General features: G+C 40.6%; 1 protein-coding gene across 2 annotated transcripts in view; it reads right to left on the reverse strand.

The window, feature by feature from the left end:
- LOC118769422 (general vesicular transport factor p115-like) overlaps positions 1-24,216 on the reverse strand; it is a 42,693-nt gene that overhangs the window by 11,665 nt on the left and 6,812 nt on the right. Inside the window, exons 2-14 of one of the 2 annotated variants that reach the window (XM_036516495.1) lie at positions 23,243-23,329; positions 19,994-20,058; positions 19,406-19,482; positions 18,953-18,964; positions 17,563-17,663; positions 17,223-17,325; positions 15,244-15,299; positions 14,825-14,945; positions 14,395-14,573; positions 14,099-14,239; positions 13,733-13,821; positions 13,469-13,623; positions 12,881-13,086 (exon numbers count right to left, since the gene is read on the reverse strand). In XM_036516495.1, coding sequence (XP_036372388.1) covers positions 12,881-13,086; positions 13,469-13,623; positions 13,733-13,821; positions 14,099-14,239; positions 14,395-14,573; positions 14,825-14,945; positions 15,244-15,299; positions 17,223-17,325; positions 17,563-17,663; positions 18,953-18,964; positions 19,406-19,482; positions 19,994-20,058; positions 23,243-23,329 — 1,392 coding nt within the window. The remainder of the gene's footprint in view (positions 1-12,880; positions 13,087-13,468; positions 13,624-13,732; positions 13,822-14,098; positions 14,240-14,394; positions 14,574-14,824; positions 14,946-15,243; positions 15,300-17,222; positions 17,326-17,562; positions 17,664-18,952; positions 18,965-19,405; positions 19,483-19,993; positions 20,059-23,242; positions 23,330-24,216) is intronic. The other variant, XM_036516497.1, reaches the window with a different exon arrangement.

The following is a 24,216-nucleotide window of genomic DNA, read 5'->3' on the forward strand; positions in this document are numbered from 1 at the left end:
GCTCACACTGCAAAAGAGGCCCAAACTTTCTGCACTAGGGGAGCTGTTTGCAGATGAAGACCGGGTGCTAGTAGACCTACATTCCCACCCAGTGGATACTTCAAAGTGTTAATGTTCTTGTGAAAATGCTGTATCTAACTTTAATCCCAGCAATATATACCATATATATATACCAATATACCAATTTTAGTTACAGCAAAATAATTTTGTACATTTCATATTTCGTTATTTATTAAAGCTGTTCATACAGTTGTTCAGTAAGAGAACAACAAATACTTTGCACTGTGGAAATTGAGAAGAGTTTATTTTGTCAAATGAAATGAAAATTTTGGTTATTGTAGAAAAAAATTGCTTATAACGAGCATAATGAGGTACCGAAAAAAGTATCATTTTGGTACCGGCACCAAATTCCAGGTACCGGTATCGGCACTGATAACGAAAAAATCTTAAAGGATACCCAGCCCTACTACAGAGGTATTTTAAGAACATTTATTGTGCAAAACTGCAATAATGAATAGAAAACTAGAGGTCGCAAGCTACCTCAAAAGCTTCCAAGCCCCGAAGGTGTAATGCAATATATTACATGGAAAAATGGTATTATGAATAATACGTGAAGTTCTACAAATAAATGTTAGTAGACTTAAAGTCGTAAAGTATGTGAGAAAGAATTTGTATATATCATAAAGAATTAATATTTATTAGAAGAATGGTAATGTATTAAATGAGGCTTGCTTTGTTTTGAAGTTTGAGAAGTACATTCTATGTACGCAAGTGTTTAAAATATTAGCAAGCTAGCTAGCAACCCAGCCTAGCTAGCACCCCATTCATATATTAAACTACACTACTGAAGGCACGCTGGTTACAGTCAATAAAGCAAAAAGAGTGGAACAACCTGCTTATGATATCATGAATACCAGGTTACACAGACTCTTAACTCTGAACAGGTCGTTCCTTAGGTAATCCATGCACTTCTTTCTTCAAATATGGTCTTCCATAACAAGCACGCTTATGTTTTAGAAAAGTAATTCATTAATGTATTCACAATACTAGCAAACCAGCAAACACCCTTTGATGTTAAACATTATGAAACATTTTCATCGCAGTGAATAATGTAAGAAACTTTGGAAACATAATATCTTGCTTAGCCTAATTAATTCAACCGTACTGGCAAGGTGCCAGACGAATACAGTGAAGTACAAAATGTTCTAATCTGGCATTTATGCTTTTTCCAAGGATAAACAATTTAACACAAGATCAGCTGCAGCTGAGTTAAGGGTATTTAATTTCAGTGATGAACGGAATCTATCTACAACACGGATTATTTTAAAGTGACAGTCATAACAAGATTAATTGAAACAGACCTAAACAAGCGCAACGTGCAACGTGTATTGAGGAGAAGAATATAATTATTTGTAAAGTGCATGAACGTTTAAGTACTTTTCTCAGCTAAAGACCAAACTTGAGATTCATAGCATAGTAACCCTAAATTTATGAGGTGCCTGTGTGCGTGCTCCACCATGTTTTCGCCTCTGCCAACTCTTGTATAAGAGTTTCCTTTTCAAGACACGGGATCGCACCTCTTGTGGAAAAATTCAGTACTGCAAGTAGTTCTCATAGATGCCCATTATATTTTGAGATCCTATTTTATAAAATTTTTTATGGAGGGGGGCTTTGCCCCCTACATCTGCAAACTTTATGACAGAATTGCATACACATGCACCACAAACCCACCAGGTTTGGTGTGAATAGCTCTTACCATTTTGGAGTTATAGCCATGGGAAAAATATGTTTTTATCATTTTATGGCACAGGTAGGATTTTGATATCCATAAATCCCGTGCAATGTGACTGGTAGAGACCTTGGGCTATGTCCAGGACCAGATTTCCCATTCTCTAGACTTACGATCTAGCAGGCTTATCTGCGTAGAAAAACACCTTAAAAAATTAGTTTTTTTTGTAAATATCGGCACCCCTCCCCCCCCCCCCCAAAAAAAAGTTGCCATGCACAAGTTCATGTCATAACAGACATGCATACCAAATTTGATGTCAATCAGACTTATATTTCTATGCGTTTGGCCTGCCAGGAAAACAGAAGGAAATATAGCAAGCAGCAATTTCGGGGTTCAAGCACAAATAAGCTAATTGCCGGGGGGTCTTTCATGCAGTAAAAGTTTTTTGAAAATGGTGATTTCAATCCAAGATGGCTGCCAGGTCATGTGACCTATGGGCACCATATTGTAACCACTTGTTCAGGACATGACCCTCTACCATCCTAGCAAATTTGGTGACTTTTCGCTTCACGGTTTTGGTTTTATGGGCAAAATTGGAAAAGTGGCAGAATAATAATAATAATAATCCCAGTAAAAACAAGAGGGTTCCAGCACCTTTGGTGCTTGGACCCCTAAAAATAAAAAAAGAACAAAAAAGAAAAAAAAACAACGAAAACAATATGCTTTCCAGCCCGCATAAAAAGAAAAAAAAACAACGAAAACAATATGCTTCCCAGCCCATGGTGGGGCTTGGAAGCATAAAAATACAAAACCTTTTCTCAAGTACAGGGTTCATACACCTTTTCCAAGATCAAATTCAAGCACTTTCAAGGTCTATTTTCAAGGTTTTCCAGCACCTTACAACTGTACTAAATTACATACTAATACAAATACATACATACTAAAACTGATTACTTGATTACATTAAAAGAGATGCTGAGATTACTTGATTACTTGATTAAAAGATACATCTGCAAATAGCAGAAGGGCAAGAAATTAAAGGAAAACGTACATTTTCTGGTTTAAAATGTGTCATCTGTTTGTAAGTACACTTTGTTTGCTATCTCCAACCCCCCCACCTCACCCCCTCAGAAAAACTCACTCAACAAATAAATAATAAATAAATAAATTCTTTCACTGGAAATCTGAAAAATAAAAATATTCAACTTTGAGGCAGACAGTCGGTTGTCAGACACTTGTCAAACAAAGACCATTAACAAAGTAGTGCAAAAATATATTCACCTTAACTCAGAAAGATGTGCAAATCAAACCGTATCAACTTAAGTTGACTTAATTGTTGTTTATCCCCTTGACATTATATGCATATAGTATATAAACTCACACAATATTATACAACATTACATCATATACACCATCCAACTCAACACTATAACTCTGTAAGATATACAGAACATGTAAACAAATCAGTTGTTGATGTTAGTGGCCTTTATCCCCTTCTAGTGAAAAAACAAAACAAATAAACTGCATCAAACAATACAAAACATTGGCAAGGTAAGGCCTATTAAGGAGTGTCTTTCAGTTCCTTGAGTTTGTCAGTTAGCTGTTTCTCCAAAGCCTCCAGACTTTTTTCCTATTCTTTTGCAGCTCTTCAAAGCCCATTGGACTTTGAAATGAAGCAGTTTTCCTACTTTCTCAGCTTTTTCTGCATTGCTATCGGCAGTCCTCAAAAGGACCCTTATATCCTCCTCCATTCTCTTCTTTTTGGCCTGTAACTCTGTTATCTCCTCCATTAGTCCTTTCCTCTTCTGTGCTTTCTGTTCGTTTTGCTTCAAACGTTTCTGGTCATCAAGATACATGTGATACTTCTGCCTGGCAGCAGCTGCAGACAGGAGTACCTCCTTTGTGTAGATAATGTTGAACAGCCCTCCAACATGGTTCACATGGTCATGAATGATCCTCTGAGCAATCAGTGAATGCTCTTTAAGGTTCTCCACCATCACCTCCTTGTTAACTGAAAACCCTCTCTCAACAGAGGCTTGACCATGTGAAAGGACCAGGACGAGTTTTACTACCTCCCATAGATGGCGAAACTCTGCTTTGTTGAATAAATGTTCATGGTAAAATTCATCCAACTTTCCACTTTTTGGGCTTAAGTTCTTGAAGGAATCTGATGCCGACATTAGGTTGTGGTCATAAAAGTGGCCAAATTCCCTCAGAATGTCATCGCAGCATTCTTCTTCGATGAGGCCAGTTTCCACAAGGAGACGGAGAACAGTAGTGAGTTGGGTACTTGCCTCTTTGCTCTTGAGGAGCACCCTTGGATCTGGAAGACAGACCTCTCACAAGAGGATATTTAAGTGGTGCCTTTTCAAAAAGCTTGGAGACCATCTTAAGCAAAAACAGCTTGCAGTTCTGCCTGAATTCCAACCTCAGCTTCTCAGCCAAGTTCTTCTTCATGTGTTCCTCTAGAGCTTGCTCTGTGACAAATCCGACTCTCAGTTTGGTAATATCCATGTGGTTCACTGGGTCATTATAGTCAACTTGAAGAAGCTTTACAGGGGTAGTTGCATTCTTCATGACACTGGGCATGATAAACTCCTCCATTAGGCTCCTCAACATATTTGTGAGATCATTGCACATTAATGGCAGCATGGGTTTGTCAGTCTGGTATAACTTCAAAAATGGTGTGATTTCCCTAGCCACCATGAGAAAGAAGTTGACTTTTGCTGGGAAGAGGTAATCTTGTACAATCATCTCAGCCATCTTGAAAGACTTTGTAAATGGTTCTGTTACAGTTATTGTTTTAGCAGCACTGATGTACATTTTCAGAGAGGGCAAAATCTGAAGGGCACGTTCGGCCACCTCCACGTTTTCCAGCCATCGATGACTACAGAAGTCAAGAGGGCAGGATGCGGAACCATTGGCTTCTGTGTAGTCCTCCCTACGAGCTGGAACATCTTTGAATAGCCATTTAAGAGCATTTCCCAGCTCCCAGTCTGTGGATGCACACCCTGCTCTAAAGGAGTTGTGTAGTATATGCAAACCACAACTTCCAACATTTAACATCTTCTTGCCTGTTTGTTCATCAATGTTCTGCTGATAAGAGTTTCCAATTCACATTTGGACCATCCATTGACAGCTGTATCAGGTTATGAAAGCCTATATCTGAACACACTTTTTCAATCTTCTCATACATTTGTTCTGCAGTGTGGTGACCCATGAAAAATGATGTCAGGTACCTTGAGTTCACTTGGTTATCATTCCAGAGTCTTATGTGCATGTCAAGCTGGCATTTCTTCATTTTCCTATTTAGACTTTCATCAAACAGAAGTACATATCCAGACTCTTTCTTGGCTTTGGCCTTCATTAGGGAAGAGAAATGGGGAGCAATCCCAAATGTGGTGAGGTATGTCACTTTTCTCTCCCCACAACTAAACTGCTTTGCTATGTCACTGTCAGGAAACATGGCTCTGAAAATGTCCCCTGCATTCTCACATGATTTGTAGGAATAGTGGCTGCTTACAACTGTTGTTGGCCAGCATATACTGTGTTGGATTAGAGCTAACAAATGATTTTATGGTGCTTGTGGTCTTGCTTGTTGTCTGATGTGGAATAGAGGACGCTGTGGATGCTAGAGGGGCAACTTCTGTTGCTATTACACTGGCTGCTTCCACTCCACTGCTGGTTGTTGTTGTTGTTGTTGTTGTTGATGATGTTGATGTCAATGTAGCTGTGCCTTTGTTTGTCTCCTGGAAAAAATCCCCCACTGATGATGGAAGTGTCTTCATTAGATTCTGATGCTTCTTTCCTAAATGACACCAAAACAATTGAAAATGTTATTAAAATGTTTATTATCAATACAGAGTTTATTCTCAATAAAGTCCCAAAGAAGAACCTATAAAGTGTTTAATCTCTTCACGGTAATAACATGACATACATCAAGACTGGCATGGAGAGTAGCACTGAGTGGGACAGACTCTGAGCCAAATGACATCTACAACAGCCATTTCAAGTCAGAAGACTTTCACAGTGCACAAGGCCACAAGCACCTGCCTTCTAAAGAATAACTGTTTTTTTTCTCCATTTATTTTATCCACCATTATTATTGATATTATTTACAACTATAATATATTGTTCATCTCCTTTATATAAACATGCAGCCTTAAAATCATTTATTTTTCATGTGCCAAAACATTTGTCACATGCCTACATTTGTCTACTGGAGTACAGAACAGTGTAGGTTGTGCATAGGTAAGTAAATATTTTATTTTTACCGCCACTCACCAAGAAAAAAAAGCCTTCTGGGCACATGTTAAGGCTTATTTTTCCATGATATTTAAGACTGACTGTGTATTTTTCTTGCCTACAGCAGCATGAGGACAGGCCTACCTCTGTTATCATGAGCTAACTGCTAGTTTATACTTGCAGGGCAGGGATGAGGTGATGGTGAGCTGCCATGCTAAAACTGGCTAAATTTAACTTCTTCCCAAAGAGCACCATACACATGGTGTTTTATTGCTCTTTCCACTTGTATAATTAAATCGCTAACATTACACCACAAAACTGAACTGATGTTTGAGACATGACTGATGCGGTGTTGAATACCCTACCAGTGGTTTTGTCTCCCTGCTGTTTCACCCTAACTTTCTCCTGTGCCCAATGACTGGCGCGAAGTAGCCTACTCAATGAAATTTTAGCTTTACTGGCAACCTAGCTACCTAGCAAGAGCTTGTTACCTCTCGACCTTACTGTATTTGCAGTACACTAGCATTGCTGACACGATTTCTGTTCGGCAATCCAAAACTGCTGTTATGCGTTGTGCTTACAAGTATTTAGTTACGAGAATGAAGTTAGTTAACTGCATATTCAATAAATAAGCGTGCCAAAACTGACATGGAATACTAGCATTGCCAAATTATCAGAGTGCCTCAGTCATTTCGCCTGTGAATTCGTCAGGGAGCAGTCAGCATAAACAAATTAGTGTTAACATGTTGGCCTACTCGAAAATTCTCTACTATGACTTACCTTTCATATGACTTGAGAGGGCAGACTCTCCCATCGTGATGACTTGTATATCCTTTTTGCACAGCTTACAATAGGCAACCCGTAGATTTGCTCCTCTTTTAATCCATGCCTGGTACTTATCATTTTCTAGCCAGCGGTCATTGAAACGACAACCACCCGGCATGTTGGTGAAATCATTCACTGTGGCTTCAGGGAGGCGGAGTCACACAGGTAAACAGACTGACAGATCAGACGCAGAAGCACAAGCGAGGCTCAGGCATTTTAGGCACTCTGACTATTTCTCCATCTAAAAGGCGAACTATTCAGTCAAATTGTTATTTGTTGTGAAAGAAATACAGTTACAATTTTAAGTACTTTCAAGCACTTCATCCAAAATTCAAGCACTTTTCAAACCTTGAAAACACAACGTTAAAATTCAAGCATTTTCAAGGATTTCAAGCACCTGTACGAACCCTGCAAGTAAGTTACATCTCTGAAAAACACTTTTTCATGAAATACAATAAAATCAAGCTGCACAAAGTGAAATTAAAAACTGACTCAGGGATGAAAGTTCTCCATCGCTATGACGGATTTCCATCGACTGGATTCCAGAGAGGCCATGTATGAGATCAATGTAGGGGAGGGGGGTGTTACGGGACTTGGGAATCGTGCTACCAGGTGACAGGTAGCTGATTTGTATAGGCATACAATCTGCTTGGATGTTGGCTTTCATACACACACACACACACACACACACACACACACACACACACACTATATGGACAAAAGTATTTTGGACAATGCTATGCTTTTAACTTTGTGGCAACAGTTTGGGGAAGGCCCTTTTCTATTCCGACATGACTGTGCCCCAGTGCACAAAGCAAGGGCTATAAAGACATGGTTTGGTGAGTTCAGTGTGGAAGAACTTGACTGGCAAAGAGCCCTGACCTCAACCCCATCGAGCACCTTAGGGATGAACTGGAATGGAGATTGCGAGCCAAGCCTTCTTGTCCAACATCAGTGCCTGACCTCATAAATGCTCTACAGAATGAATGGGTACACTTGTGGAAAGCCTTCCAAGAATAGTGGAAGCTGTTATAGCTGCAAAAGGGGGGCCAACTCCATATTAAAGTATATGTATTTGAATACAACGTCATTACAATGTAATGGTCAGGCATCCGAATACTTTTGTCCATATAGTGTATATATTGATAGGTTCCCAGTTTTATGTAGCACCATGTATATATATTTTACATGTAGTGTATTGTGTCTCCTGTTCTACTGCTACTATGTCTGTAATTTGTATGTCTCTGTATAACACCTCTGTAGTGTCTGCAGCAAGGATGTCACACATCCTTGCTGAATGGCTCTGCCAAGATTCCCATGGCACAAGACCATTTGTCTCCGGCCCGCCACTTAACTCAATCCTTTGATATGTATGACCATGGACTGTATATCAACACACCACACAACCTCATTCTTTAGAGATTCTCTGTACAGACAGCACGAATGTCCTGAGTTTGTCTCTCCCTTGTGTACTGAATTAAACGTCAATTCTCTTAAGAGAAGTCGTCAGCGTGTTCTTCATCGTCCTGCATTGAGTTCCACGGAGACGGGCAAAATATCCTAACAATATATATATGACAAAATATATGACAAAATACCCCAAAACCCCCCAAATTACGAGAGTCTTAATGTCCAGCAAGCAACAGAAATAGTTCAAATACGAATACAGTTAATCAATTGCAATCAAAGTCAAAGTCAAATCAAAGTCAAAGTTTGTGACGAAGAAGAAGCAAGAAGCCGCGGTTTAAAAAGGAGCAACCTGCAATCTCACCACTCTGATGAACGGGAAGAAAGCAATCCTTTTGCAACCACCCACACCTTCCGACCGAGAATAATCCACAAGGACAGTTTATTCCAGTATCTAAGAATCATGACAGTTTGCAATTAGATGAGCGCTTAGCCTGTGAGGACATCCTATCTGTCTTCATTATACAGTATAATCAACTGATAGCACACTCAATGTATAGCATAATTCAAGAGTAATGGAAAGAGAATAACACATTATTATTAAAAGAAATGAACATGCAGATAGAGTTTTAATGAGTGGCCAATATAGTGGGACATAGGGGTTTTGAAGGGTTTTGTCACGTCGTTGTATGTAGGCTACATTTTGTGAGGTTAGGCTACTGCTTTGTGTGTGTGTGTGTGTGTGTGTGTGTGTGTGTGCGAGAGAGAATGGCTGCGCGTCTGACAGTAGCTCAAACTCATGGTGTCCCGTAGGCTATAGAGCCGCCAGGCCCACGGTGTCCCAGACAACAATATTTTAATGCTTCAGAAAAGATTAATCACTGTCAGGTCAGCAAAGATTTGTGTTTGTAGATAAAGCTTAGCTTTGTGTCTTTTCGATGAAGTTACACCTAGATCTGTGAGGGCTCTACCGGTCAGCACGGTATAGTCAAAATCCATACCGTGGGGAAAATTCATACTGGTGTACTTTCTATACCATTTATACTGTCCACCCCTACTGCGTAGTGTTGCTTACCAATACGGAAGAATCTGGTTAAAGTCACCTTGCTTCATATCACAACCTTCTCGATGTCGGCAAACACAAGCTCTGAAAGAGGAAGACTCCTCTGCCAATGCCTCCTCAAATCAAACCGATGCATCCTGAACCCACGGCCAGTGCATTGTGAACTCATCTTCAACTCTGGACGGCCAAGCTCTTTGCAGTACACCCCGTTATGAATCCACAACCAGCTCTGGAAGCAAGTCCCTCAACAATGAACGACGCAACCTTAGAGACCGAAATGCCCAACGCAAAGTTGGAAGTTGTTGGAAAAGACGGTTATCTCACTGAATGCGAAGACGACTGGATCTCTTCGACATTCGATGTGTCTGGCAAGGAAAGCCAGAATAAGCCGACCTCCAGTGACAGACCTGGACGCTGCATTTTTTCCCCAGCGATGGTCAGGCAACAGATCTCTTTTGTGCGTCTCTCTGTCTTCAACGACAAACCCAGAAGCCTCCGGTGGAAAACAGACTGCGGCCTCCCAACAGGCCTACAACAAATGAGCTTCTGTACCCTCAAGTCTGATGGACTGGCCCTCACCAACAGCTCGATGAGTATTATTGTTTAATACTGGCATTGTTTGTAGCTTAGCTGATTTGATCTTGTACGAGATGTGATTAGATGCATCTGCAATTCATACAATGATACATTTTCCCCGTTACAATTACCATTATGAGACTGGTTAGACCGATTTACAAATTTCAGTTCAGCTAAGCTTGTCAAGTAAGGTAACTTGCACGGTTAGAAACACATCAAATTAATGTTTTGCCAGCGCATGTCAAACTACAGCTATCACTTCATGATCTCCTGTAGTCTGATTTAGCTGCTGATAACCACTCCGAAATACACAAATCCTTATCATCACGTTTCCCCTTTTTGTGTTGTCCTGTCTCACAGCAGCCTTCTCACAATTGATTCATTAATCCATTGTCTGTTCTGTTTGTTTAGATATTCTAAGTTTATTTCGTTAGTGTTTGTCTGCGTTGTGTTAATAAACTTGTTTTATTACTTACATCGCCATCTCCCCTGAATTTTGTATTGACAAACCGGGCTCTAATAGGCTTGAAAGACCTCATTTTATTAATTATTATGTTCGTTAAGGAATGTAACTATCCTTGCCAAATGGGGATAGCCATGTCCCCAACATAACTGGTACCCCATGTGAGGAAGACTAACATTCCCTAACATATATATATACACACACACACACACACAGTGTATAGTTAAACCAGTAAGTGCTAAACAGCATTTAGCACTGTGGTATCTAAACATTTATTGAACTGCATAGACAGTTGATTGGTTGTGGCCTTGTACAAACTTTTATATGTATTAACACTTATCTGTTGTGCATATATTCAAAAATCCCATTAAAATTTGTAATGGCTCTAAATACAGAGTTAAGATGCCACATGTATCATGCAACTGAATCCTCTGCTCAGAGAGACATGGTTAGGACACTGTGCAGGATATCAGATGACCCTTCATGCCCCTGGTGGAGAGTTCTGCCTGGACATACACCCCTAATGACAACCTTAAGGAAGGATTTGACCACATGGTACATGTATGGAACCATGCATTTCCAGCACCTCAGGTGTGACTCTACCCTCAGACCTGCAGTGAGAGGCTGAAGGTCATCATTAAATCAGCTCTTCATTCCAAATGGAATACTGAACAGTACAGAAAGCTCAGTTTCAAAACTAATATGGTTGTGGTGAGTTTCAGAACTGGACTGGGTCATGAGTTCAGAGTGGTGAATATCAGACCCAAAAGCCAGAACAGCTTTGCAGATCTCCAAAGCTGATGTCATGCAAAAATACCAACAAAATACTATCACACACTATCATCTAAAAAATCTTAAAGTGAGAGAATGGGTGAGATCTAGGAGGAGCAGAACCAGATCCGCAGTGCTATGGCCTCATAAACAATCCCACAGTACACAGGAAATGAGCTGGAACCGAGTCCGTACATAGCTGTTACAACCATGGTCGTTGTTGTTTATTTATTTGTTTGTTCCCCAATGTATTTTATTTTCGTTCCGGCTGTGTGCTTTGAGTTGTTTTTCGTTTTCCCCAGATCCGTCTCATCCCCTCCCAAGGTGTGTCCTTCGTTGGGTGTCTCCTCCCCTCACCCGTGATTTTAGCTTTTCCCCACTTCCTGGTCAGCCCTCTCCCTTCAAAGAGGCTCCGTCTGCGCAAGAGAGGAGACCATTTTCGCTCCCTGATGTTCGCTGTCTATATTCGTTCTGTCGGCATTCACTTCTGTATTTGTAGCTACTATTTGCACTTCGTCGTTTGTAATCTTAGGTCCTTGTTTGTGTGTAATTGTGAAAATTTAAATTTTATTTTTGGTTTTCTGTAGTAGGGAGTCGATGCCACTGTCTTTTGTTGTTAATATCTTTTTTCACACTGGTTTCGTTAGTAAGGGAGAGAGGGAAGTTGTATTTTTGTTTGGTGTTTTGTGTTAGGTCAATTAGTTTCCCCCCTTGTTAGCTAGAGTGTGTTTTGTTTATTATTTTGGCTTTATCAGCTCCTGAGTTTGTGTTCCCGGTCACCGCCTCTTATTATGTTTCTGTTAATAAATTTTTGTTATGTTTTCCATATTATGACTTTGGTCTCCCCTTCTATCCCTGTTATGGTCTGACCCTAGACTGGGCCATAACAGTGACACAACACTAGGTGAAATAAGCAATTAAGTGGCCCAAACAGAAGCCACACCTTTGAACAGGGAGCACCCTGGGGAAGCCAAACAGGCAGCTACTGCACCAGAAACACTACACTACTTACCCGCCTGCCGATCTTATCTCCCTGAAATCATGACGTCACACGTTTGAAATGTACTACCTGGGAAAAAAATGTAGGGGGAGGGAAGTATCTGAGACAGAATATAGGGGGCGGGCAGTACCTGGGACAGGAGGTAGGAGAGGGCAGTACCTGGGATAGGATGTAGGGGGAGGGCAGTACAGTACCAGTCAAATGTTTGGATATACAATGTCTTAAAGTACATTGTACAACTTTAAGTCTCTCTCTAATTCTATCTGCCCAGTGCCGACCAGAAGCAGATGGGCTCCCCCTCTGAGCTGGGTTCTGCTCAAGGTTTCTTCCTGTTAATTGGGGAGTTTTTCCTTGCCACTGTTGCCTTAGGCTTGCTCTCAGGGGGTCTCAGGCCTGGGAACAATGTAAAGCTGCTTTGTGACAACTTGTGTTGTAAAAAGCGGTATACAAATAAAATTGAATTGAATTGAATTGAATATACCTGATAATGGGAAACATGCATTCAAAGACATTTCAAGAAATGCTTGAAATTTGTTTCTTTGACAAAAATATTTATTTTGTATAATATTTTTGCCTACTTTGAAGAATCTAAAATATAAGATAGTTTGAGTAAGATAGATTTGTTGATAACACTTTTTTGGTCACTGCATTCCACTTGTGTTATTTAATATTTTCATAGCCTTTACTATTATTCTAAAATGTGGGAAATAGTAAAAATGAATAAAAACCTGTCTGTGAGTATGTGTGTCCAAACCTTGGACTGGTCCTGTACCTAGGGCAGGACATATGGGGGAGAAGTACCTGCGACAGGATGTTGGTGCACTGCTGCAGCAGGGAGACAGGGGGGTTGCCCAGGCTGGTGGCCAGCTGCACTCGCAGTAACTGCTCCTTCTGGATGAGGTTGTCTTGCAGGGCATGGGCCAACGCTACGGCAGCACACCAGTTGGACAGAGAGTCTGTGGAGAACAGACCGCCACACAGCAGCTGGCCAGCAGAGATGGAGTTCGCTGGAAGACAGCAAACCCTGCATGGTCATCCATACTAACCAAGCTCATTACCTAAGAACACAAGACATTTAATGCAGAGAACGAGCCATTCGCTGCAGTTAGGCTTGCCATTTTGCCTGTAGTCTACGGTTAGTCTAGCACTATCCTAAGCCAACAAAAACCTAATATGCCTTCTTGAAAGAGTTTGATATAGCTTCAGTATTTTTATCTCTTTTTAAAACATCAGTGAAATCCCCCTGAGAATAAACTGGTTATGTCTCTCATTGTAAGTTACAAGTGTCATACCAGGAACCAGTCTCATTGTCCTTCTCTACTTTCTCAAGAGTTTGTATGACTTACTCATAAAGTGGCTAGACGCAGCATCCTGGAAGATGTCACTCACCATCTATAGTGGATGGCAGCAGTGTGGCAACGATCTCAGCCTGGCCCTTCAGGTTTCTGTAGAGAAAACACTGGAAGCAGTAGAGCACAGCGCAGCGCAGGACGAAGGGCTGCCTCTCATTCACCATGGACATCAGCAGCACCACAATCGCTGGCCTGAGCAGAAACAATGCAGCTTACCACAGCGGCAATGCCACGCAAACCTTGGAACACATGAGAAAACTGTCCCACGACCTAAAAACAAGCGAGCACTGCTGTTTCTCACCTGGGAGGATTGGAGGGGGCATTTACTGATGAAAAGTAGTCCTGGTTGGCCTGACAACCACGGATAACTTCTGATACAGTATTAATAGTCTGCAAAAAGCCACAGAATACATCCATATACCTACCAATTTTTACCCAGTTACCTCACAAACAGTATTTAAAACAAAAAGGCATTTTATCTCATGTCAAATACAGCAATACTTAGCACTATCGCTTCAATGCTCATTACGCAAAAATGTAATAAAAAAAAGCACAGATAAGCAACCAAGACTAAAATTTCAAGTAGAAAATAAATAACTAAGAAGAGAAAACCTTTACTGAAAAGGATACTATGGGATCCTATGTATGGGGAGACAGAGGAGCTTGCCTCGGTAAGGATGTCTGCAGGGACGCCAGTAGCCATGAGGATGCTGCAGAGCTGCTGCAGAAGGCCACACTGGTGCATGCTTCGCTGGCAGCTGCTGGTGGCTCCAGGAGAGTTCATAGGAGAAACCATCACCCTCACCAGCTGCAGCCAAACATAAGCATAATACCACACTGCTGCCCTATCCATGGTACCTATGCACACACCCAGTTATAGAACACATCCAGGCCAAGCCCCCTTGGGGTGGTCCCACTCTGATTTACTGCATTGCCCTGCCACTCAGGATGGCTGTCACTCACCTGCAACATGAGATGAAGGTTGGTGACCTTCTGGGCCGACCAACCAGAGTTGTCATCTCCCACCTCAAACCAGGGCTTCATGCGCTGGATATAAGAGCCTTCCTTAAAGAAGTTCTGGTTGGAGCTGTTGTTCTTGAGGAGGTTCAGCAACAAAAGCAGACAGTCCTCTACCACAATGCCTGTGACAACATTAAGGTTAGTTTCAAAGTTATCCAAAAACACATCAGTGCATGCACAAAACTCACATAGGAGTTTTTGGAAAACATTTAAAATTTATTTCTGCCATTCACTCTATTCTTGAGTCTAACTTAAGTCAAATCAGTTGATGAGTCCTTTGGAGTTAATACTTAAATCTTTGGATACCCTTGAAAAAAACACATCTTATGTGGTGGTCAGAGGATCCTGCATTTCATTAATGCAACCTACTTACCCCCATCACTTGTGCCCTCCTCTGCAATGATATCAAGAAGTCTTTCAAACGCATTTTCAAACGCGACAATTTTCTGAATGGCAGCATTTCCTTTAGTCAGTTGTTGAAGTAGCAACAGACCCTACAGAAAAACCAAAAAACAAGATCATAAACAGTGTAATGGTAGATTTTAAACTGTTACAAGACTGGACAAGACGTATCAACCATCACTTATTTTACTCTTAGAAATGCATGCTGCAGTGGCCAGCAAGGTATTTATAAAACACAGTTTCAGAAAACCAATCAGTCAGGTGGAAATTTACTCAACAGATGGAAATCAGCATCATTGCCAGATCTGGCATCAGATGCACCTGTGGAAATGTTGACTAGCGTTCACTGTCAATGTTAATTAAACATCATAAATAAATGGAACCACTCACATCATTTCGAATGACTTCTCTGGAGTCAGCTAATAGATCCATCAGTCTGGAAACACCTGAAAGAACAGACATACTCCTGTGATGGTTCCCTCAGAAAACAAATATAGGAAAGAAACCGCAATTATGTGTTCCTGTTTAGGTATGTGCTAGGCAGTGTTTCCCAATCCCTGTCCTGGGGGCCCCGTGTGTGTCCTGGTTTTCATTCCAACTGAACTCTCAGTTTATTAGATTTGATTAAGATATTAAATGGGGACTGGTCATGATTTCAATTCACTCAAATATCTGCTGTCAGTTCTGTTACAGATATGGGCTGTTGGAAATAGGTTGGCTGTAAGAGAAATATATATGTGATTTACTTTTGTAAATTATTTTTGGTTGAGTCCCTTACACAAATCAGCAATACAAACAAGTATTTGTCTTAATTGATTAAGTGTAATCAGCTCTTTGGTCAGGTCTAGAACATGAAATTGAATAACTAATTATACCCAAGTGTGGCAGCCGTACAAATTTATTCAAGGGCCAGATCTGTTAAAATAGAAGCACATCTGTAACATCATAATTTGCTCACAAAGAATTTATAAGAGTATACATAAAGATGTAAATAAACATATATATGCCCAAATAAAGAGCAGTCCTCATTTAACAGCTTAATCCAGGGGTGTCAAATTCAAACTTACTGAGGTCCGTGCTGAGGGTTGTAAATAAAATCAGGGGCCAGACATTTATTACAAAGATTATTTTTTTACTGAAGAAATATAAGTAGGCTAGTAACTGTATTAAATAAAAAAAAAAAAACTGCATGCATTCACAGTTCAAATATTATGGTTTTTCCATGTTTGTGGGTAATTCTTACCAGCAAAACTGATTAATAAAGCAAAATAGTATTTATCAAGTGCTGAACAATGTTTTTGTATAAAATAACTGCACAATTATACAAACCACATTTGCATCACAGTAGCCAACTTTTGTCTGTAACAAAATAACAAATCAGGTCTTTGTTACCAGCAAAACTGATTAATAAAGCAAAACCTGTCTGTACTCTCATCTGCAGCCAACGAATACACAACAAATTTATTGGCTTTAGTTTTTAGCTGGATCTGTAAGTTGGAGGCCAGCTCATCCACCCGACTAGCCTCGGGAGAGGCTGATATTTGCAAATGCCTGCTTCTTGTCGGGGCATACATCATCACATACCTTTTCAATGCAATTTTTAATAAACTCTCCCTCTGTGAACGGTTTTCATGCTCTTGCTATTTCCTCCTCTATCATAAAGCTTGCCGTCACAGCTCCCTCACTCTGACTGTTATGCGAGTAAACATGTTTTGCTGTTGTTGAAGCTTGTGCTTTAATTCTTTGACTTTTTGCAGCTGCTGTTCCATGTCCATAATGCTCATGCTTCATTTCAAAATGCGTCCCAATGTTATACTCTTTGAAAACTGCCAATAATTCTTGGCATACGAGACACATTGGCTTTTGTTTGAATTCGCAAAATAAATACTGTTTCCCATCTTTCTTGAAATTGTCGATATTTATTGTCCACTTTTCTTTTTTTGGCCATTGTTTATGCTAGCTACCTTTGGAAAGGCAGATAGCATTTATGTTGTTTGTATTGTAGGTCAATTCTCTGATAAAAGCGTGAGTGGAGCGCGGCAGTGCCTCCTGCATTTCGATATTGCATTGTTACGGATGTAAATTTAAACACAGCACAGGCCACATTAAATTGATTGTCAGAATTTATTGGCAGGCCTCATTAAAAGTCGCAGGCCTTGATATTGACATATGTGGCTTAATCAGACCTAATTATTTGAGTTCATTTGGACTAAAAACCAGCATACACAGGAGGCCCCCAGGACCAGGATTGGGAAACAGTGTACTGGGGGAAGGCTGAACCCGGACAGACAGGCAAGCATGTGAGTGATGCCATCATGTGGCTTTTTGATACTGTCAGGCACATTGGTTGGAGGGACAGTCGAGCCTACCCATTGGGCTGACCAAGATGATCCCCTGCACCTGGGAGCTCTGGTTCTTCAGCAGCGCGGTGAGCAGCTTCACTCCTGGCCATCGCACATGAAAGTCAAACTCCTGCCACAGCAAACAGCACCATCAGCACACTGCACCAACAAGATAACCAACCAGCACCAAACAGGAATGACCACCACAATAGCTGAAATAGAGCTTTATTGTTACAGTGGTGTTTGGGGTGTCAGATTGCTCTGCACGGGAAAACAGGTACATTTTGCTTGATTTAAGTAATAAATAACATATTCACAGTAACATAATTCTCAAAATGCCATTTGGTCACCAAACACAACGCCTTACCTCCAAGAGAGTCAGTATGAGCGTGACGTTTTCTGGCTCTTTGATGAAGATATCTGTGAACTGAGCTCCGAGGTCATCTGCCTGCTTCTGCGAGCCCTCCTCTATAACACAACAGCAAGACAAACAATACAGGACCAGCAAAAGGCTGCATGCATAGCACCTCCAACAGCTCAGGTGCAAGAAGTACAAGTATGAAGAGAGGCAACACAGCACCAGGACAGTGGAGAGGATGGGGCAGGGTGAGAGCCGCCACCACCACACTGCAGGAGTTAATGAGCATGCTTTAGCCATGGTGAGCTGCTTAACACACACACACACACACACACACACACACACACACACACACACACACACACACACACACACACACACACCACTCACAGGATCTTCCACACCCAAACAACAGTTGTGAGTAACATTATTGATCATCCACAAAGAATGAAGCCATCAACCTAGCATATTGATAACCTTTTAATTATTCAGAAATAAGACACTTTATATACTCCATATACTCCATTATACTTTACATAAAATCAGGAATTGATTGTGTGTTTGTGTAATTCCAGTGATTAGAACCATGTTTCATATTTGTAATCCTTAGTGTTAATGTGACTGAGCAATTGAGAACTGGTCTGGATCTGAATTCTATGGGCATCTGCTGTGACTTCTCTGTGGAAAAATGTATTGTTGGAGGTTTGTTTTTGCCTTTTGTCCCTCAATAAAAATAAAAACATAAGTTACACACTTTCTTGTGCTGCCTTTATTAAAGATAATACTTATTAAACATCCAACCACCAGGAGTTTAGTAGGTGTCTCAATTGATTAAGGTTATTGTTTAATTGTTCTCAGTTCTATGAATTAACTGTTTGATTAATCACAAATACTATAAAAGACTACATGTATTAAAATATGAACTCAATCACATGTGGCAACAGGCCTTAAGTCTCTTAGAGATGCACACAGGATAAAGTTTGAGAAATCATGAACTGTAGCAAATCCGTAGTAAATCAGCCGTTTCATTTCCTTTTGCTAAATTTGGACAGACGTCCACACTGTCACTCTCTCTCTCTCACACGCACACAGACATTGCATTTCATACACACCCATACTGCATTTCATATACACACACACACATTCACACACTGCATTTCATACACGGACACTGCATTTCATAGGCACACACAGTTGGCCTACAAGGAAAACCTCAGTGACCAAGGAGTGATGCACTGACTGTATTCTTAAATTCTCTGCTGCACACCCCTACCTATGAGTGCTAGAACGTCAGCTGAAAACAAACACTGTCACATCATCTTTACTGAGCTTTTCAAGTATTCTCTGCAGGCAGCTTTAGCTAATGGTTACAAGGCATCAGGTGTGAGTAGTATTTTACCTTCTGATTCATCTGTAGAGTTAAACATGGAACAGAAGAAAGTGCAGATCAGCAAAACAATCATCTTTCAATAGCAAATGATATTAACAAACAAAAACAGACATTTGGAGGAAGGTGGAAGAAAGTTAAATTCAAGACCAAATCAGGCAATAATTGTATTGTGGAAAAAGTTCAATACTTTCATGCAAGGTGTTAATAATCAATGTGTAATAACTACTGCTAATGAGAACATAATACAAATTACAAATATTCATATTAATTATTTCCAAGCAATTGAATGTTCAATGTTGAAACTTGAATGTTGCTAAGTGTATCAATAAAGGCCAATGACATGCCCTGGTAAGGAAAGGTCACATGCTTTAGTACCAGTGTAGACATGCACTTGGCATTCATGACTTGGAAAGCTACACTCTAAATGGTGCATAAACTACTGAAATTATTCATAAATGATACCTTGTTCCTCCTCTTCATCATTGCAGACGACATTGTACAATGTATCCAATGCATAACCAATAATCTCAGAGTCTGACCTGAAAGGTTGGGTAAAAGGTTAGACCAGAGTCCAGCTGTAGGTTTACATGAGCTGTACAATATGCATGATATAATACATAATGCTTACTTAGATTGCATCAATGTCATCTCATTCAAACATACACAAGTGCCAGAAACAGCCAGAGTGTAAAATTTAGATAAAGCCCACATTACATAGATGATTCTATTGATATTCAAGTGTCAATTTCAGAATGTTTTGCCATTTTCATTGCCACATGTTTACCAGTGGCTGTGTGCATCCAGCATCTTTAATCAGCATTTAAATTAAATTTAAATGCTGTGAGATATACACCTCCTGCCAAATGCAGATCCAAGCCAAAAAGCTTTAGCGATATGTATGTTTTTTATGACATACTATGCCAAATATACAGACACATGAATGATATATAGACTGATGTCTTTAATGTGGTTATGTATTGATGAAATAGGTGTCATCTACCTATTCATCGTCACATGAAAAGCAGAGAAAAACAGCAGATAACATCATACCTGTCAGTTTGCAGTATACGAATCAAGTGCCCCATAGCTTGTGTGCCAACCTCCAAACGGTATTTCTGCAAAATCAACAATGTGAATTCAAATCTGAGACTTAAAACATAAAAAAGCAATTCCATGAAGCAAAACAAAAAAGGTGTAGCAAGTTAACGTGTCGTGCGTACAACAAAAACTGTGATTTGACTGTCTTATGGTGGGCTTGTTGCTTGATGTAAAATATGTAAATGAGATGTGAAGCAAAAGAATCACACCAGCTGTTCACAAAAAAGAAGGCAAAGAAGCAATTACATCACAGGCCAAGCTCAACCCTTTAGCCATGAAACATACCATTAAACAAAGAAAGTACAAGTTTTATAAGTAACATGCAAACAAGTGAGCTGTTTCTAAAACAAATAACACAAAAACAAATAAATGCAAACAAACACAGTCTAAAAATTAAGAGGAATACACAACAGCCTATGTTATACCAATGAGATAATTCAATTATGTAATATTTTTGGTATATTTGGTTAATATCCTGTCCCTTATTTTTTGTGCCAAATGAGAATTTAAAAATTATGCCTAGCTGAAAATTCAGATAACAGTTTGATCTGAATTTCATTAAAAGATTAGATACTTCAAAATAATTTAATACACATAGTATTTTTTGCACATTGACTTTAACTACCCTCACTGTGACTGTGTTGCTAGGAATGCAGAGCTAATATTAGACACTATGGTTAAGTACATGTTGATGGTTTATTAAATATTATGATCATTTTCATTTTTATTTTTGAACTGTTACTCATTCAGTGTTTGATGCGGGATAACTCTGTAAAAGGTCAATGTGACCTTTCACATTTTCAGAGGGGCAGCTACTGAGGGGGACAAACATTAGGAAGCATGGAGAAAGGTGTGGGATATGTGGGATATTAATGGCATGCTCTGACTTTCCTGCAGCAACATCAACATTCAGTCCCCGTCACAAGAAATGCACAAACACTAACAGTCAGCGTCTCCCTCACTTTATTCAACTGTCAGTGTTTGACACATTTTCATGTCACATTTTTAACTTACTTCATTTAACGTTATTTTCATGCATCACCTAATTGATCAACAAAATATGATAACAAAACATCAGCATGTTTAATCATGCTTTACTTTCATTTTGGGTTATTATTAAAGTATCTGAAATCACACAAATAATAAGCATAACCAGTAAAGACATAAGAGTGACATTCCATATCATCTGCTTTGAGGGTGGCTATGTCCATCAACCTTTACTTTCTTTGCATGTACTGTATCTCGTTCTCCTGACAGCACCAGGGACTCTCCACAGTCCAATGCATTCTAGCAAAAAGTGCATTCAGTCTGTTCACTTTGCAGACGTTCATTCATGTTTTTCTAGGGCTGCCCCCTAATAGTCGACCAAACATTAGTCGATGAGAAGAGTCTTAGTCTACCAAGTTTTCATTGGTCGGTTAGTCGCAGAAAAAAAACCCTCAAACTCCATTCGGAAGCTCCGCCTTGTCATTAAAAAGTTATTAGACTCTGTCGGGCAGGAAATCATCCAAAGTGTGGGATCATTTCGAGCGTGTAAAGGACGACCCCAAGAAGGTGACATGCAAACTCTACACGCAAAGATTCGCCTATCATTCGTCGACCTCAAACATGACTTATCATCTGAAACATGTAGGGGAGAGCCGGTACGAAAGTAACTCAGGATGGAAGTAACACGGTGAATTTCTCCAAGCCCATATCATGTCATCATATCATCATATCATCACCATATCATATCATCATATCATTTCCGAGTCTGATATCACGGAAAGTGAATTCACTCAAGCTGTAATTTTTTTTTTTGAATGACAAGTTGTGTCTATTGTTTCATGTGTCATAGTCATGATCATTTGACAGATTAATTAGTACTTTAACACGTCCTGAAGTTTGCCATGTCAGAGTTTCTCAGTTTAGAAGCAAGTCAGGTTTAACTGTCAGGAGTCATTGTCGGGACGATTGTAACACTTGTTTCTTCGCCCCTCTACAATAACAGCTGTAGTTATAATATTATTATACCAAAGTCATTCCACGTTTGTGCAAAATAGCACCTGGTATTGATAGAACACACATGAGTTGTTGATCACAATGAAAATTAGTAACGTTCTCTTTTAAAATGTTTATCTGAAAAGTGTTACTTTCGTCCCTGCTCTCCCCTAAGTAGCCTAACATTATAACATACTTATAACATTCTTCCTAAGCCCTGGAACTCAAACCATTTTCTGATGGCCCCAAAAAATAGTTTGAGTTGACTAGTTGACTAATGGCTTGAACTAACGACTACTAGTCGACTAGGAAAATCTTTGGTCAGGGGCAGCCCTATATTTTTCTCTCTGAACACCTCCATGCTTTTCCAGAGCCTGTACATTGTGCTCCCATCAGTGAGAAAGCTGTTCATCCTTTAGTCTCCCAGCTGATCAGGGCTCTGTAACAGTGAGAATGGAATTCATCCTTTAGTCTTCCAGCTGGTTTGAGTCTTTAAAACTTTCTGTGACCTGAGCCTGCTTTCCTGACCAGTTGTGTGGCAAGTGCCATGCCAATGGCTTGAAAATGTGAGGGAATAACTTTCCATGATGGTTGAATAGGAGAGGAAGACCTTTGGTCAAAGTGTCACTGGGATAGCTGTCATCAGCCTTAACCACTCAGTGTTCATCTTCTGGAGATCAGCTTGAGCCTTGTGTTCTTCTACGTCCTCCCCATATCTTTGAGAGAGTGCATCCATTTCTTCATTTCCATGGCTGTCCAGCTCCTCAACAGGAAAGACGTGGCACCTGATAATGCAAGGCACATATAGGGAATCTTGTCCAAAAGTTGCTCCATGTTGATTGACTCAGTTGGTTGACTGACTTGACACTGCTCTTCTGAGCAGGCAGTTAGTGATAATATCTCTGTCCTGCCTATGTGTCACCAGCTTCTTCTCCAAACTTCCCTGTGTATGACCCATTGTGCCTGCCATCACCCTTTCAGCTCATAGTTTCCAAATAGCAAGATCCAGATATTGCTTTTTCCGAACTTCATTAGGAAAGCTTTGGAAGGTGAAACTTATGATAAACCTTGAAATAAGAAGTGTGCTGTAGTATTGTTTAACTACCATCTCAGGTCAGACTTGGCACACTTGTCAATGAGCGCCACTGATGCTGACATATACTCGAGTCACTAGATTTTAAGTGAAACTGAAACAAGGACACAAGGACAGAGCGGCCATACCCTGGACAGTGATTTGAGAGCACGAACTGCATCCCTGCGGTCGTCCAGCAGAGTGGAGGAGGCCACCCTGTCGCACAGCTTTTGAATCTGCAACAGAACAGAAGGCAACCCTGTCACAGAAACAGCCAAACTGCCCTGCTGATGCAAGGAGTAGAACACTCACGATCTGGCTCCTGCAGTGCATTCCAGCAGTTTCTAAGCAGGTCTGCTGGGTGGGCTACAGCCATTTGTGGAAATGACTTGACCACATAGGGCCATATGTAAAATTTGTTGGCTGTAACACAAACGTTGCCACATTTGATCCCCTGGTGGGTCTAAGTGCTATTACACTTCTTCATTCAGTTTACTGTGCGTCTCCCTCAATGTCCACCACCCTGTACTCCTCCTTTCCTTTCACCACAACCTCCATTCCCTCTCATCCGCTCACTTTTCCTCCCTAATCTCCGCCTCCCTCCTCTCTCCCAACCACTTCTCCTCACTTGATGTTGACGATGCCACCGACACTCTGTGCTCCACCCCAACCTCCTACCTCGACAGCATCTGCCCTCTCTCCTCCAGGCCAGCATGTGTGTCACCTTCTAGCCCCTGGCTTACTGAGGTTCTCCGTGACCATCAGACAACATTCTCCCCTATCTCTAAGGATGACGTCTCCAAGCTTCTACTCTCCAACCGACCCACCACCTGCCCCCTAGACCCCATCCCCTCCCATCTGCATTGTATCTCTCCTACACTGCTACCTGCACTCACCACATCATCCACACATCACTTACAACTGGTACTTTCCCCATCACATTTAAGCAGGCTAGAGTAACCCCACTGCTCAAAAAAGCCGACACTCAGCCCTACACTAGTATTCAATTCAATTCAATTTTATTTGTATAGCGCTTTTTACAACACAAGTTGTCACAAAGCAGCTTTACATTGACCCCAGGCCTGAGACCCCCTGAGAGCAAGCCTAAGGCAACAGTGGCAAG

Source organism: Megalops cyprinoides, chromosome 22 (genome assembly GCF_013368585.1).
Source record: "Megalops cyprinoides isolate fMegCyp1 chromosome 22, fMegCyp1.pri, whole genome shotgun sequence".
In the NCBI taxonomy this organism is placed as follows: Eukaryota; Metazoa; Chordata; class Actinopteri; order Elopiformes; family Megalopidae; genus Megalops; species Megalops cyprinoides.